This window comes from Falco peregrinus, chromosome 5 (genome assembly GCF_023634155.1).
Source record: "Falco peregrinus isolate bFalPer1 chromosome 5, bFalPer1.pri, whole genome shotgun sequence".
Taxonomy (NCBI): Eukaryota; Metazoa; Chordata; class Aves; order Falconiformes; family Falconidae; genus Falco; species Falco peregrinus.
In genome coordinates, this window is record NC_073725.1 from 105318232 (window position 1) to 105330917 (window position 12686).

Genomic DNA, 12686 nt, shown 5'->3' on the forward strand with positions numbered 1-12686 from the left:
TGGCGATTCCCTTTTTCAGTAGGGTTCAATGATAAGCATTGGAGCACTAAGTGAGAAAAACTCTCTGCTTTGAGATGAAGACTTCTCAAAACCTCACAGAAGTAGAGAAAGGAAGATGGACCACAGCTAGTAAACTAAAAGGCAAACCAAGTATCTAAGAATACATATCAGGGACAAAAACAAAAGGCTAAGGTAGGATATTAAGTGACTCAAAGGGAGAAGCATAAATTACTTGTTTGTCAGACTGTGGCAATGGCAAGGAAAACCAGTATTGATATGATATAGGAGTGTTCTGTACCTGTACTGTTGAGGATCAACAAATCTGGTCCCATCCCCACAACCTGGCCATGTATCAGGTCTGCTGTATCGAAAATTATTTGATTGTATCCAGTTTAAATTGACATTGACAGCTTATGCTAGCAATCTTAGTTTTGCATTAGGTCAGATTTTTTTGGGGGGTGGGGGGTAGGGGAATTGCATCAGTTCAGCAGACAGTTGGTTTTGCTTAGGATCTGCTATGAGCCAGTGGAAGGAAAATGATCTTCAGCTCTGATCTCATGTGAGATCCTCTTTGAAGGAGCAACAGAACTTTCTTAGGAAACTAGAAATATACAAGGGTGGATTTCTCGGAGTGCATTATGAATGATACTTGACCAGAGGATGGCTGGCACTTGAGAATTTGGATGAGCAATTGCATTGCCCCCCAGTCACCATGACAAAATATGATTTTTATTGATCAATGCATTGAAATTGAGATGGCAGAAAAGCTGCACCATTTCTTTGTGGAACAAATCGTGGGTCATCTCTTGAATGCTGGTTGACATCAGAAAAGGGGGACAGGTTTGGGTACTCATGATAAAATGTCAACATTTGAAAATGCAAATCAGCAAGTTGTATCTGGCTCCTTTAAATCTGTGCACCTTGGGGCTGATGCCAAAACGGCACAGAGTAACTGCTCAGAGACTAATTTTGTCTTTAAGCAGCAAAGGTATTTATTTCATGCAATGTTGGGGAGCTAGTCGATTCGCACCGGACAAACTAGCTCCAAAGTTTTCAGGTAAAAGTTAGGTATTTTATACAGTTTTCATGAGAGGTTACACAACATCTTTACATACCTACTCATTTGATTTTGACACCTAATCATTCCATTCACAATAGGTGGGATCTAGGTGGAGTAGACCTTTCAATTTCCTTTGTTCAACGATTTCCTGACTTGATGGTCTCCTTATGTCCTTCAGGTGCCCACCTTATCTTCTCTAATTATTCAGAGTACATTCCTTTCTCAACACAAACAGAGCATCACCCAGAGCACTGTACCAAACTCATCCTGACTAATCTTTTATTTTAAGACCTTGTTCTGTTTCAGGCTGAACTCAAGAAGCTTTAAGAGGTTTTCGTGGCTTCAGAAGCTGGATCAGGCTTTTGTCTCTAGAATTAAAAATATTTGTGTTATTAGTTACGTAGTCCTGAAGTAGGAAAGAAAATCTTATGCCTGTCTTCCTAAACAGTTTAAAACCTACATTTTTTCATTGAAGGAGGTACCCCTGCTTTGCTTTATGCATTGCTGAATTGTTTGTACGTGGCAAAAAGTGGTAGTTTTATGACAGAATTACTGGTCTTGTTAACATAGTTTGTGTGGAACCATGTTATGTTAGCTTGTTTGAGTCATTTCTGATGAAGGCAGTGCTTGCATTGAGATGAATTACTTTTAATGGAGCAGCCTGGGTGCAGTATGAAAAGTTCAGTGTTTCCAAATTATCAATGTTGAATAAATACCACGCTTCTATATTTTTGCTGAGCACCCATAGTGGCATTGTCATCAGTGTTTCAGTGTAGTGTAGTGCCATGCCTTCTGCTTCTGAATCTTGTGATTCTTCACACAAGACTCTTGTAACCTCTTGGGAAACAGTCAAAAATTCACAAGAATGGTCACTGTTATAATAGTAGTTGAAATAAGTTGAACAACTTGAAACATCTCAGCTAATTCAGAAACATACTGGTAATGCAAATGAAACAAAAATGCTTTAGACTATGGTGGCTGTTAAATTTATGAAAATGTAACATATACCAAGGAATTGTTGCAATTCATATAAACTGTGGTATATGATAGTGTTGGATAATGAGGGGTCAGTGGAGAACTTGGTATGCTTCTTGTTTGCTGACATTGTTAGTATCCATAATGTTTTATGCTAATATTGTTGGAGAGGCTTTAACATCCTAAAGGTTATTAATAAATATGACATCAAATCAACCTACTGCCTGTCTCTGCAGCAACACTTTTTTTTTTTCACAGCAAATGTAGAACAGATGTTTTAAAACACAGAAATAATGTATCTATAGATAATGAGGATGCCTTGAGGGTATTGTTAACGTACTACATTTGACTGAATCTAACTTTTGTTCTTCCTCTCATTACCTTTGAAATAAATGGTACTGGAGCTGGTTAATGACCACCAATTTAATTAATACCACAAACTTATTGAAATGGTCAGATTTGTTTAAAGAAAAATAATCAGTGGGCCTACCTAATCCTAAAGTCCTATTGTATGTTTATATTTATGCTACGTGAAGTTAATATACTTACTCAAAACTTGGTAAATGTATAATGATAGTGTTGAAGAATTTGAGAACAAAGTTTTGGTCCACATCTGTCTGTTTGGTTAAATAAATTACAAGGATAGTTCTAGCAAAGCAATAATATGATTTCCATAGGGGAAAAAAGAGAATTGTATTTCACAAGCCTTCCTTTTCTAAATGAAAACCTAGGTTATTGTCATGCAGCCTTTTCTTGAGAAGCTTATTAACAATAAATATTAGCAAGCTAGTACTTCATTGAACAAATATGATGTATTGCAACACAGTATTAATTGTTCAGAAGGAAATATTCACTCAAATTAGCTTAGTTTTATTATTAATTTTTCTTACTAAAATATGTTTTTACTGGTTACAGCTGAACTGTACAGCTGAAAGAAACATTTTGTACAGCTGGAAGAAACATTGCTTCCTTCATCTTTTTTCCTGTCCAAAAAGCTCTTTGTTAATCTAAACAAAAATTTAAACCTCTGCCTATTTTCTTGTTCTGTCTTAATCTAATATTATTCGAGAACATACAGAACAGCTGAATTGCTACTTTTATGCTGTCTTTTAAAAATGCAGTATCTTAGTTTGTGTAGTTCTTAAAGTCAACAATGGCTATTTTTTTTCCTTTAATTCCACATGGACAGCCATTTAAGCCCATTAACATAAGGCTAAGATGAGTTTTTGGGCCCATGCTGTTTATTGTGACATAAAGCTTGTTAAATAAGTCAAAATGTCAAGATATTTTCTATTTTGAAATAAATGAACAGTTTATTCTGAATGAAAATAGTTTGAATATACATTTTTAACTAGTCATCCTAAATACAAAATATATAGTAAATTTTATTTTTAAAGTAATTACTCTGGGAAGTGGGTTAGTTTAATTTCTGATGTATGCTGATTACTTATTTTCCATGATGAAAATTTACTTAATTTTGTATCTTTTTTCAGGTCTCTGACTTTGGAGGAACAATAGATTTTTGCCTATTGGAAGAATGCAGTGAAACTGCCAATATTTCTAGCTGGAATTATAAATTTAATATTCAACTTTAGTGTTACTAATTTATTACGAAATAGTACCTCAAAGTAGAAGAAAAATGTATGGAAGTGCAAGAACAATCAGCAACTTGGAAGGAAGTCCCTCCAGGTCTCCTCGTTTGCCAAGATCCCCTCGCCTGGGCCACAGGCGAACAAATAGTGGAGGAGGAGGAGGAACAGGTAAGACGTTATCGATGGAGAACATCCAGTCCCTTAATGCAGCCTATGCAACATCTGGACCAATGTATCTGAGTGACCATGAAGGTGTAGCTTCTACTACTTTCCCAAAGGGCACAATGACTCTTGGAAGGGCTACAAATCGGGCTGTGTATGGTGGTCGAGTCACAGCTATGGGGAGCAGTCCTAATATTGCTTCAGCTGGACTTTCGCACACAGATGTCCTTTCTTATACTGATCAGCATGGAGGTCTGACCACATCTTCACACCATCACCACCATCAGGTTCCTTCTATGCTGAGACAGGTTAGAGACAGTACCATGTTAGACCTGCAGGCTCAGCTTAAGGAACTACAGAGGGAGAATGATCTTCTTAGAAAAGAACTAGATATTAAGGACAGCAAGCTGGGATCCTCCATGAATAGCATCAAAACCTTCTGGAGTCCTGAGCTGAAGAAAGAAAGAGTATTGAGGAAAGAGGAAGCAGCCAGAATGTCAGTTCTTAAAGAACAAATGAGAGTTTCCCATGAAGAAAATCAGGTAAATAATTTTGACAGTTTCTTTGTGTTGGTTTATGGTTAAGTACTTGATGATTTACTTATGGTACTGTATCCTATGCTGGAGCAAGTTTGACATTTACAACAAGAATTGTATGTCTTGATCTATCTGCCTCTGGCTGCTAAACAGTAGGAAAGCACACTAATAAGAATCTGAATGCAGGTTATAATTTCCTTCATGCAGCATTCATTCACATAATAGCTGAAGAGAATGATTGTCGCTATACTTTTTCTTATTTTTGAGACTTTCTCTAGTGCTTTTTTGCAGCAACAGTCTAAATATACTTAGCAACCATTTCTGAAGAGGTAAATGAGCCACCTGTGCAAAAGTATAAATAAACATGCACAGGCATATTGTGTAAGCTGTAAGGCATTTAGCTGTTAAAGTTAGAAGATATATTAAATCCTCATATGTAAGCTTCTGTAAATCTGTTACAGAATGAAGTTGAAGTTGTCTTTTCAGCAACATTGCAGAGACTTGTGTCTTAGAAAAGAACATCTTGTAAATAAGTATTTTAAATACTTATACTCACATCATAACGTTCTTTTCCCAAAGTTGTGAAAAGATTGAAGTATTTTAATCTGGTTGAATAAAGCTATAAGGTCAAGCTTTGAGACTGTGCTCAAAGCTATACAAAACAGTGGCACAGAATAGATCAAAAAAATTTTTGTATTGCTCTCTCCACACACTTTTTGGCTGCTGGTCTTATTTTAAAGCTGATCCTTTTTAGACCATCTGTTAACTTTCCCCAGACAAAAATGCAATCCTATGTTTCTCTCACTTCCAGATTCCTAATCTAAACTTGTTTGTTGGCAGGCAACAACAAATGAAATTTTTAATTTACTTCCGGCTTTGTGACACCATCAGTGCTTCTTTCCAAACTTTCCACCTCTTAGGCATGTCATGAACCTAAATACCTATGGAACTAACAAGCCTGATACCAGTTACTTTAGCGGGAAGTTGACTGGGTCTTGATCAGGAGTTCAGTACAGCAAATTAATTTATTATTTTTGTGTATCCAGACTGACAGTAATAGTTACTGAATATTTATTTATAGTAGGTGCACTAGGATGCTGCTAGGACCAAAAACATGTTTGATGGAGGTTCTGCTATTCACAAGCCTTACTGGTTAGCTATTTTAATTGTGACGGTTGAAGTAGCAGTAGGAGGAACATCCTAATATACTCTGTTTTGGTAGCCTTTCTTATGGAAATGTCAAATATCTTGTATTGTCATTTGGAATCTAGATCTGGTATTCAGACACTGTCACCTACCAAAGTGGTTATGTGTGGGTTTTTTGGTGGTGTTTTTTTGTTTGTTTTCCTAAAAAGCTATTTCCTCATCTTGAGGGGAAAGTAAATTAGTAACTCTGTTAAAGTCCTCCTATTCATTCATTTCATATCCTTTATTTTTAACAAGTGCTCTTATTTTCCTGTGAGAAGATTCTTCTCTGAGTCTTTTTTCAGATCTATTACACAATTTTTCTTGAGGCGAAGAGACCAAAATGGCTCATGTTCTTAATACAGGTGTAAAATGCATTGATGGTCAATAGTGTTTGCCCTTTTATTCTGTATGTCTCTCCCAAGAATTCCCAACACTCAGTTTGTTCTTTCTAGCTTTGGGTTACCTTTCATTTATTTTTCTTTTACTGCTACTGAGTATTGAACTAATATTTTAATGGAAATATTAATCATACCTGAAGAATCTCACCAGTGGTTATAATCAGTTTAGATCCCAGCTTGTTATGCATGAAGCTAGGATTATTTTCACTTCTGAGTAATTTCATTTATCTCCCTGAATTTCATCTGCCAGCACTTACCTAATTGCCTGGTCTTACAAAATCCTTCTTTGCAATTGGCTTTTGTCTTTACTGCCCTGGATACCGTGTGGAAAATTTTTCATCTTGCTCTTCACCCTGTTCTCTGGGTTCCTTAGGGTATTTCAAACAGCACAAAGCCCAGCCACAGGTTTCAGCAAACTCCGCAGGGGCCTTCTGTTGGTTTTATGACTTGATTGTGGGCTTCTGCTATTTCCTCTCTTGTAATCAAGTATTTATGTATGAAAGGACCATCCCTCTTATCTAATTGCTGCTTAGTTTTCTTGTAAAGCATTTGAAGTGGAGCCTTTCTGAAGGAATGGGTTTGGAAGTCCAAGCTGGCTGTATCAGCTAGTTTGTAAGTTTTGCTTATCCACATGGTTATTGATTCTTTCAAACAACTAATTTCAATTAAAATTATCAAAAAAGCTATCATTTTAAGACTAAAAATGTGATGTGATCCATCACATTTATACTGAAAAGAGATAATCTGTCCTTGTGTATGTGAGGGCTACTGGCTTATGAAATTTATTTTCTTAAAAGCTGAAATGTTTCTTACTGAAGCATTAAAATTTTGGATTGGCTGTGTGTGATGAAATTGACCCTGAATGGGGGCCCTTAGTCTCATAGCCAACTGTAGGAACTCGCAGGAGACTGAAGAAGGGCAAATCTAGCTGCTGGCCAAAAGAAAAAGAAAGAGGGGGGGAGAAAAAAAGACATGCATGAATGAATTACAAGTTTGATATTTTTTGTTGCAGTTTCTGGGAAAATATATTATGAACAAATAGAATTATTTGTAAATGTTATTGATTGCATTTTTAAAAAATCATTAACTATTTCTAAAACGTAAGGAATGTAATGGAAAAATATCAAAAAAGGACTAGCCCTTAATATGGATTTGTCAAGAATAATGTCAAACAAGTCTGATTTTCTTGGATGACAGGAAAATGAGCATTCTGCATAAGAGAAAAACAGTAGTAACGTTGACATTAGGAGAACTTTCAACATCATTTCAGAAGATTTTCATCAAGTATATGAGATTAAATTGGTGTTATACAGATGCCTATCTGATTGGAAGACTGTCAAAGTGTAATTATCAATGATTCATGGTGAGATTGGAAAGATGTCTAGCAGGATTTGTCATGTTTGGGGCTTTCATCTCTGTTCTGAATGATGGATATGTATTACACACTCATGTAATGTCAAGCTGGGAAGGGTTAAAAACATTCTGGAAAATAGGATTATAAATTAGAACAAACCAGGCAGACTGAAGAGATAGTCTGAAAAAGTAGAACGTATTTCAACAGAAAATTGATAAAAATTAAACCTTTTGGAAGCAAAAAGAGACCCATGAGGAAGTTTATGGACAATAAGTTGGATGTTCCTGATTTTTTCAAGATAATTTCACTTTTTAAAATGTATGCTTTGAGCAACTGTACTTTGATATTACAAGTAAAGTTGTCTCGTCTTCCTTTTCTTTATATTTTTTGACATATTTTTCTTACAGCACAATTAGTAGTATTGTATACATGCTTTGATTATATATATATATATAAGGGTAGGAAGTATTCTACATGTTTTTTAACTATTGAAAGTGATTCTTCATCTTGGAATCATCCATTTGCAATGTCTTAATTGGATTTTGCATTTCCCCCCCCCCAGTAGATAGTTACTCTCTCTAAAGTTGCTTGAATGTATTATACAGAAAAGTTAATGTAGCAGGTTTCAATGAAGAGCAGAAGGCTGTGAGGTGGAAAGAACTGGGAGGACACAAGAAACTATTCAGCAGTATTGATTCCCAGGATTGTTGCCTGTCTGTCAAAATGAGGGATGACTAGCTTAGCTGTTTGGATTAGCTGGTTCTAAGATAATGTTTATGTTTATCAATTGACATGCTGCTTTTATGACACTGCAATAACTGCACTAGATCCTGTGATGTGTTTTAAATAAACTGTAAACTCAGTTGCACAACATGTCCCTTTTCCCTACTTATAAATGTCATTATTTAATACTACATAATTAATACAAAATTAACCACTGCGTGCAACGAACAGTGGCTCTTTTTCATTCATGATATGTTTACATGTTGGTTTTGGAAATAAATGGTGAGTTTGATCCTTTTTTTTTATTTTTTTAACTTCCTTACAGAAAACCAGGTAACTTTAATTTGCTTAATGTGTTCTTTGAAAACATTTTGTAAATTTTGATCTTCTTTTGAAGTTTAGTTCCTGTCCTGATACTGCAAGGGTTTGCTTCTGATTAATGAGATGAAAAGGATAAAAAGGATAGTGAATAGTTCTTCTAAGAGGTTCATAGTTTTGTATACAAAATTGTTCCTTGAAATATTTTTAATATATTTGTAGCAATATGAATAACTCAAAGATGCTGCAATTCAGAGACTAGAAGTGATAAAATAATCGGTAGATAAGTATATGTGTATTCATAATTTCAGGACTGTGAGTAGCTACTCAATGTTATTTCATATGCTTTTCATTTTTACTTTGTTTCATGATGTGTATCAAGTAGAACAGTAAAAGAAAATACACTAAGAAATACTGTGAAATTTAGTTCCTTTTTTTTGCATTAGTTAAACTGTGTTCAAGGTAAAGCCTTGATCAGGCTAATATATACATTCTTTAAAAAAAGAAACAAAAAACCCCAACCCAAACATACCATGTACTTATTTTGCTTTCTGACATGCTAAGTACACTCTTACAAGGCAGGGAGATGACAAAAACCTCAGGAAGCAAGGGCTATAATTGAATTTGCTGTAACTTTGCTAGCTTATCTGGGATCTAGTCGGTGGAGTTAAAGAAATATTCAAGAATTGTGTATTGTTTATATGTACATGTAAAACTAAATGTAGTTGGAAAATATTATGTATTAATATGGTCTATTATTATATATGCTTAAAGAAGCTTTCCAGTTTTTAACTTTACCAAATGGTTTCCATGGCTGGGATCAACCCTGCCTGCTTCCAAACTGGACAGTCCATTGCTTAGATCCTGTTGGCATCCTCTAAATGGAAGTCAAAGGAAGCTGAAGATCTGTAATCTCCTTGCTGTGTCCACTTCTGAGATTACTTGTCTTTTTTTGAGGCATTTTTGTTTATGTCCATTGAAATTCTGGAGGTTTGATCCTAGTGGAATATGCAGGGAGTTGCCAGCATTGAGTCTTCAGCTAGAGTTCCCATTTAAGTGTTTTCTTCCTTAATATGGATCAAAGTCTGCACTTGACTGCTGCTTGGAAAGGTGGTTCTCCATTGTTCCTAAATACCAGAACTGGTCAGAGGACTTTTTGGTGCTATAAATACCTTGCAGCCTGTCTCATTTTCTGTGTGTAAATGTGTGCAACACTACAAATCTTAAAGTTTATTGTGAATGTTTATGAAGTACAAGGTTACATACAAATGGTAAAGCTAGTAACCTAAGAAACAGAAATGTTCTGTTCATGTTTTACTATGCTTCCTGGGTATGTTATCACATTAATAAACTAGTAAGAATAACAAAAATTTACCCAATTCTCTTTTTAAGTATGTCTCTTTTTGAGAAAAAGTATGTTTCAATATTTCCAAATCAAATTTGTAATATAGTATTTATGACCAGTGAAAGTATCTTTTAAGATTTTTTTAAAAGTCACTAGGTTCAGCACATTCATTCACCATATTTTCTGTTTTTCACTGTACTGTTTCCTGCTTTCTTCAGCTGTTTTTTAAAATACTTCTGTCTTAAGAGCTGCATGCATATTTGTCAATTTTATTTTGGATGTTTTCACAGTCGTCTTCATTTAAGTTCATGTACGTTGATGGCAATTTAGGTAAGTGCAAAATATTTCTCCTTTACTTTTTTTTTAAATGAGACAAAGTGCTTAAGCATTTGAATGTGTGGAATAGATTAATTATTTATTGTAGAGCAAAACTTCATTATCTGAAAATGAAAGTATAATGAAACAAAATTACTGATGTACTTTTTTTTTCTAATTTCAAAATAAAAACATTTCTGTCAAATGGGAAGAGGCTAAATAGCAGGATTTTCTGCTGAGGGATAATGGTATATAGATGGTACAAAGCAGAGTGAATAAGCCATACCAGGAGGATGTGTGCTGGCTCTTGTGCTGCTGTTGCTGATGATGAAGAAAGGCTACTGTCTCTTTCCACTCTCCACCACAGAGCTAAGGGGATGGTGATAATGCTGCAGATATTCAAGGAAATTTTGAGGAAGCAATAACCCAAAAGTTTTTAAAGAGTGAATGTAGAATGTAGTTACCAAGCTTTTTTCAGATTTAAAAATCTCACAGTTAAAAAAAAAAAAAAAGTAAGTACTGATCTAGAAAAAGAATAAGGGGAATATGTCCCTCTAAGTGTGCAAGTACTTGTTTAGTCTTGACTGAAGCTTATTGGTAGTGTTCTGGTTTGGATAATAGTTTCTACTATACAATGTATATATGTGTAATATTAGTTTAAGGGGTATGAAAATTGTATTATTTGTTAATGGTTCTTTGGAAAGGATATTAATAGCAAGTTATATCCTTTTGTGCATTTGTGAGATATAGAGACATCTGAGGAAAGTAAACACAGATTTTATGTTCTGTTCCCCCCAGTATTTGAAAAATATAAGGAGCATGAATTGTAGTCTCTAGGATGTGCTGTGTATAACTGTCAGCTGAAGGAGCACTATTACTATATTTCAAACAAAAGGTACTTTATTCATCATGTTGGAATTAAAAGTTGTTGAAAAACTGATTTAAACTTAAAAGCATATGAGCAAAATGCTTACTTTAGTCAGTTGGGTCAATTTTTTTTTGGTGGGTTTTTTTTTTTTTTTTTTTTTTTTTTTAATGCAGCTATAGGTTGTTCCCAATTGTGCCAGTGCCAAAGTGCTAATTTTCTGAAAAAAAATGCTGGAAATTACTTCTGAATTTTCTATGATCTGAAGTGGGAGAGAGAAAGGGAAGGCAATACTGAAAAAAAGAGATGAGTCATTCCTTTCTCATTGTACGTTTTTAGTCTTTACTATTGCAGACACTTCCTCATTTTGGTCCTTTAATCTTGAATTTTCTGAGAGTTGTTCCTAGTTTATCTACCAGGCAGTTGATAATGATATATTCTATTAGCCTGTAATAGGGAGCTCTGTCCTCTAGGCTATTTCTCAAAACCAACTCTTTTGGCTGTGCTGCAAGGCATTATTTTTATTTGGTTTATATTTGCATATAATTTAAAAATAAGTTTTCATGAAACTTGCTAAATTTTCTCTTTTCTGTTATGTTTCTGAGTTTATAAGATGCATTTCAGCTTGCATCAGGGTGAGGGGAGATGTTATGATGGGACCTTAACTTGTTGATCACTGATTAAATTTTCTTGTGAGTTTTTTTGTGTGTCTGGGAGCTATGGTTTGTTAATGTCATGCAGAGTCAGATTCTGACTTTACCTGTCATTTGCTTTGTTCAAGGTGTCTAGTATTCTTGACTACAGAACTGTGTATTTCCCTGGTGCTGTAGAGTCAGTCCTAAAAGCTGTCAGTTGCAAGATGTGATTTGCTACATGAATTTATTGCTAGAATATCTGTCAGTTGAGTTAGCAAAGAAAGTAGCATTTGGGAGCCCTTGGCATATTTTATGGAGGATAACATTGATTCAAATTGGATTGCCTGTAGCAGGAGCAAATCACTCTTATGAATTTAGTAATTTTAGAGTGTTTGGCCTCTGGGGTGGGGAAACGGTATTTACTTTTTGAATTTCCTTAAGCATCTGCCACAGTATAGTTATTGCTCTTACTTTTCATGTTTGGAGATGATATACAAAGCTAACAAAACACATGTGAAAAGGTGGCGGTAGAATTCATGTGAAGTGCTCTTCAAACACTGAAGGGAAAAGAATAGATGATGTTTTTCCCAAAAGGAAAATCCTGAGGCAAATCAGTGCAAATATTTTGGTGTTAGAGGCTTGGAGAACACTGAGGTCTTTTAAGGTAATCTCTATTCCAGTTCCATCTACAACTGAATGAGAAGTCTTTACCACATCACATTTCTGTAGAAGAAAAGCAAAGATCAGCAGATGCTAGAGAAAAAGCCTAACACACATTGGGATGCAGCTTCAGAGCAGCAGGCCCTAAAACAAGGTCTGCTTTTTGCACAGGCTGAGGTTTTCCATTTAACTGACTACAATGTTAATTGTACAGAGTACAATTCTCACTGCAGAATCCATATTTGAATTGAAAAAAGACTAACATAGAAAGAGGCAGGGAGTTGTGCTTTGAAAATTAAATACTGCCTATATACTTTGTTTGAAATTATACGTAAACTGGTGTTGTGTAGCTCTTTCGCTTTGTAGGCAGAAAGTCTGAAAGAGTAGTCCGTTAGTGTGAACTTTTTCCTCTGTGTGATACTAACTCCAGATAACTAATAGTTGCTGATAGTGTCACTTTCTTAACTCTTAACAGTGAAGAAATGCTTACATATCATGCTGTAGTATTACTGCTAGATACAGTAGAATGTGGAGGTGAAATAGTTGGGTTGCTATTTAAA

At 35.1% G+C, this 12686-nt stretch overlaps 1 protein-coding gene across 4 annotated transcripts in view; it reads left to right on the forward strand.

Moving 5' to 3' along the window:
- ERC2 (ELKS/RAB6-interacting/CAST family member 2) overlaps positions 1–12686 on the forward strand; it is a 521406-nt gene that overhangs the window by 17181 nt on the left and 491539 nt on the right. For all 4 annotated transcript variants that reach the window (XM_027794617.2, XM_027794625.2, XM_055806739.1 and 1 more), the window contains one exon: positions 3529–4331. In XM_027794617.2, the coding sequence (XP_027650418.1) occupies positions 3675–4331 (657 nt within the window). In that variant the 5' untranslated portion in view covers positions 3529–3674. The remainder of the gene's footprint in view (positions 1–3528; positions 4332–12686) is intronic.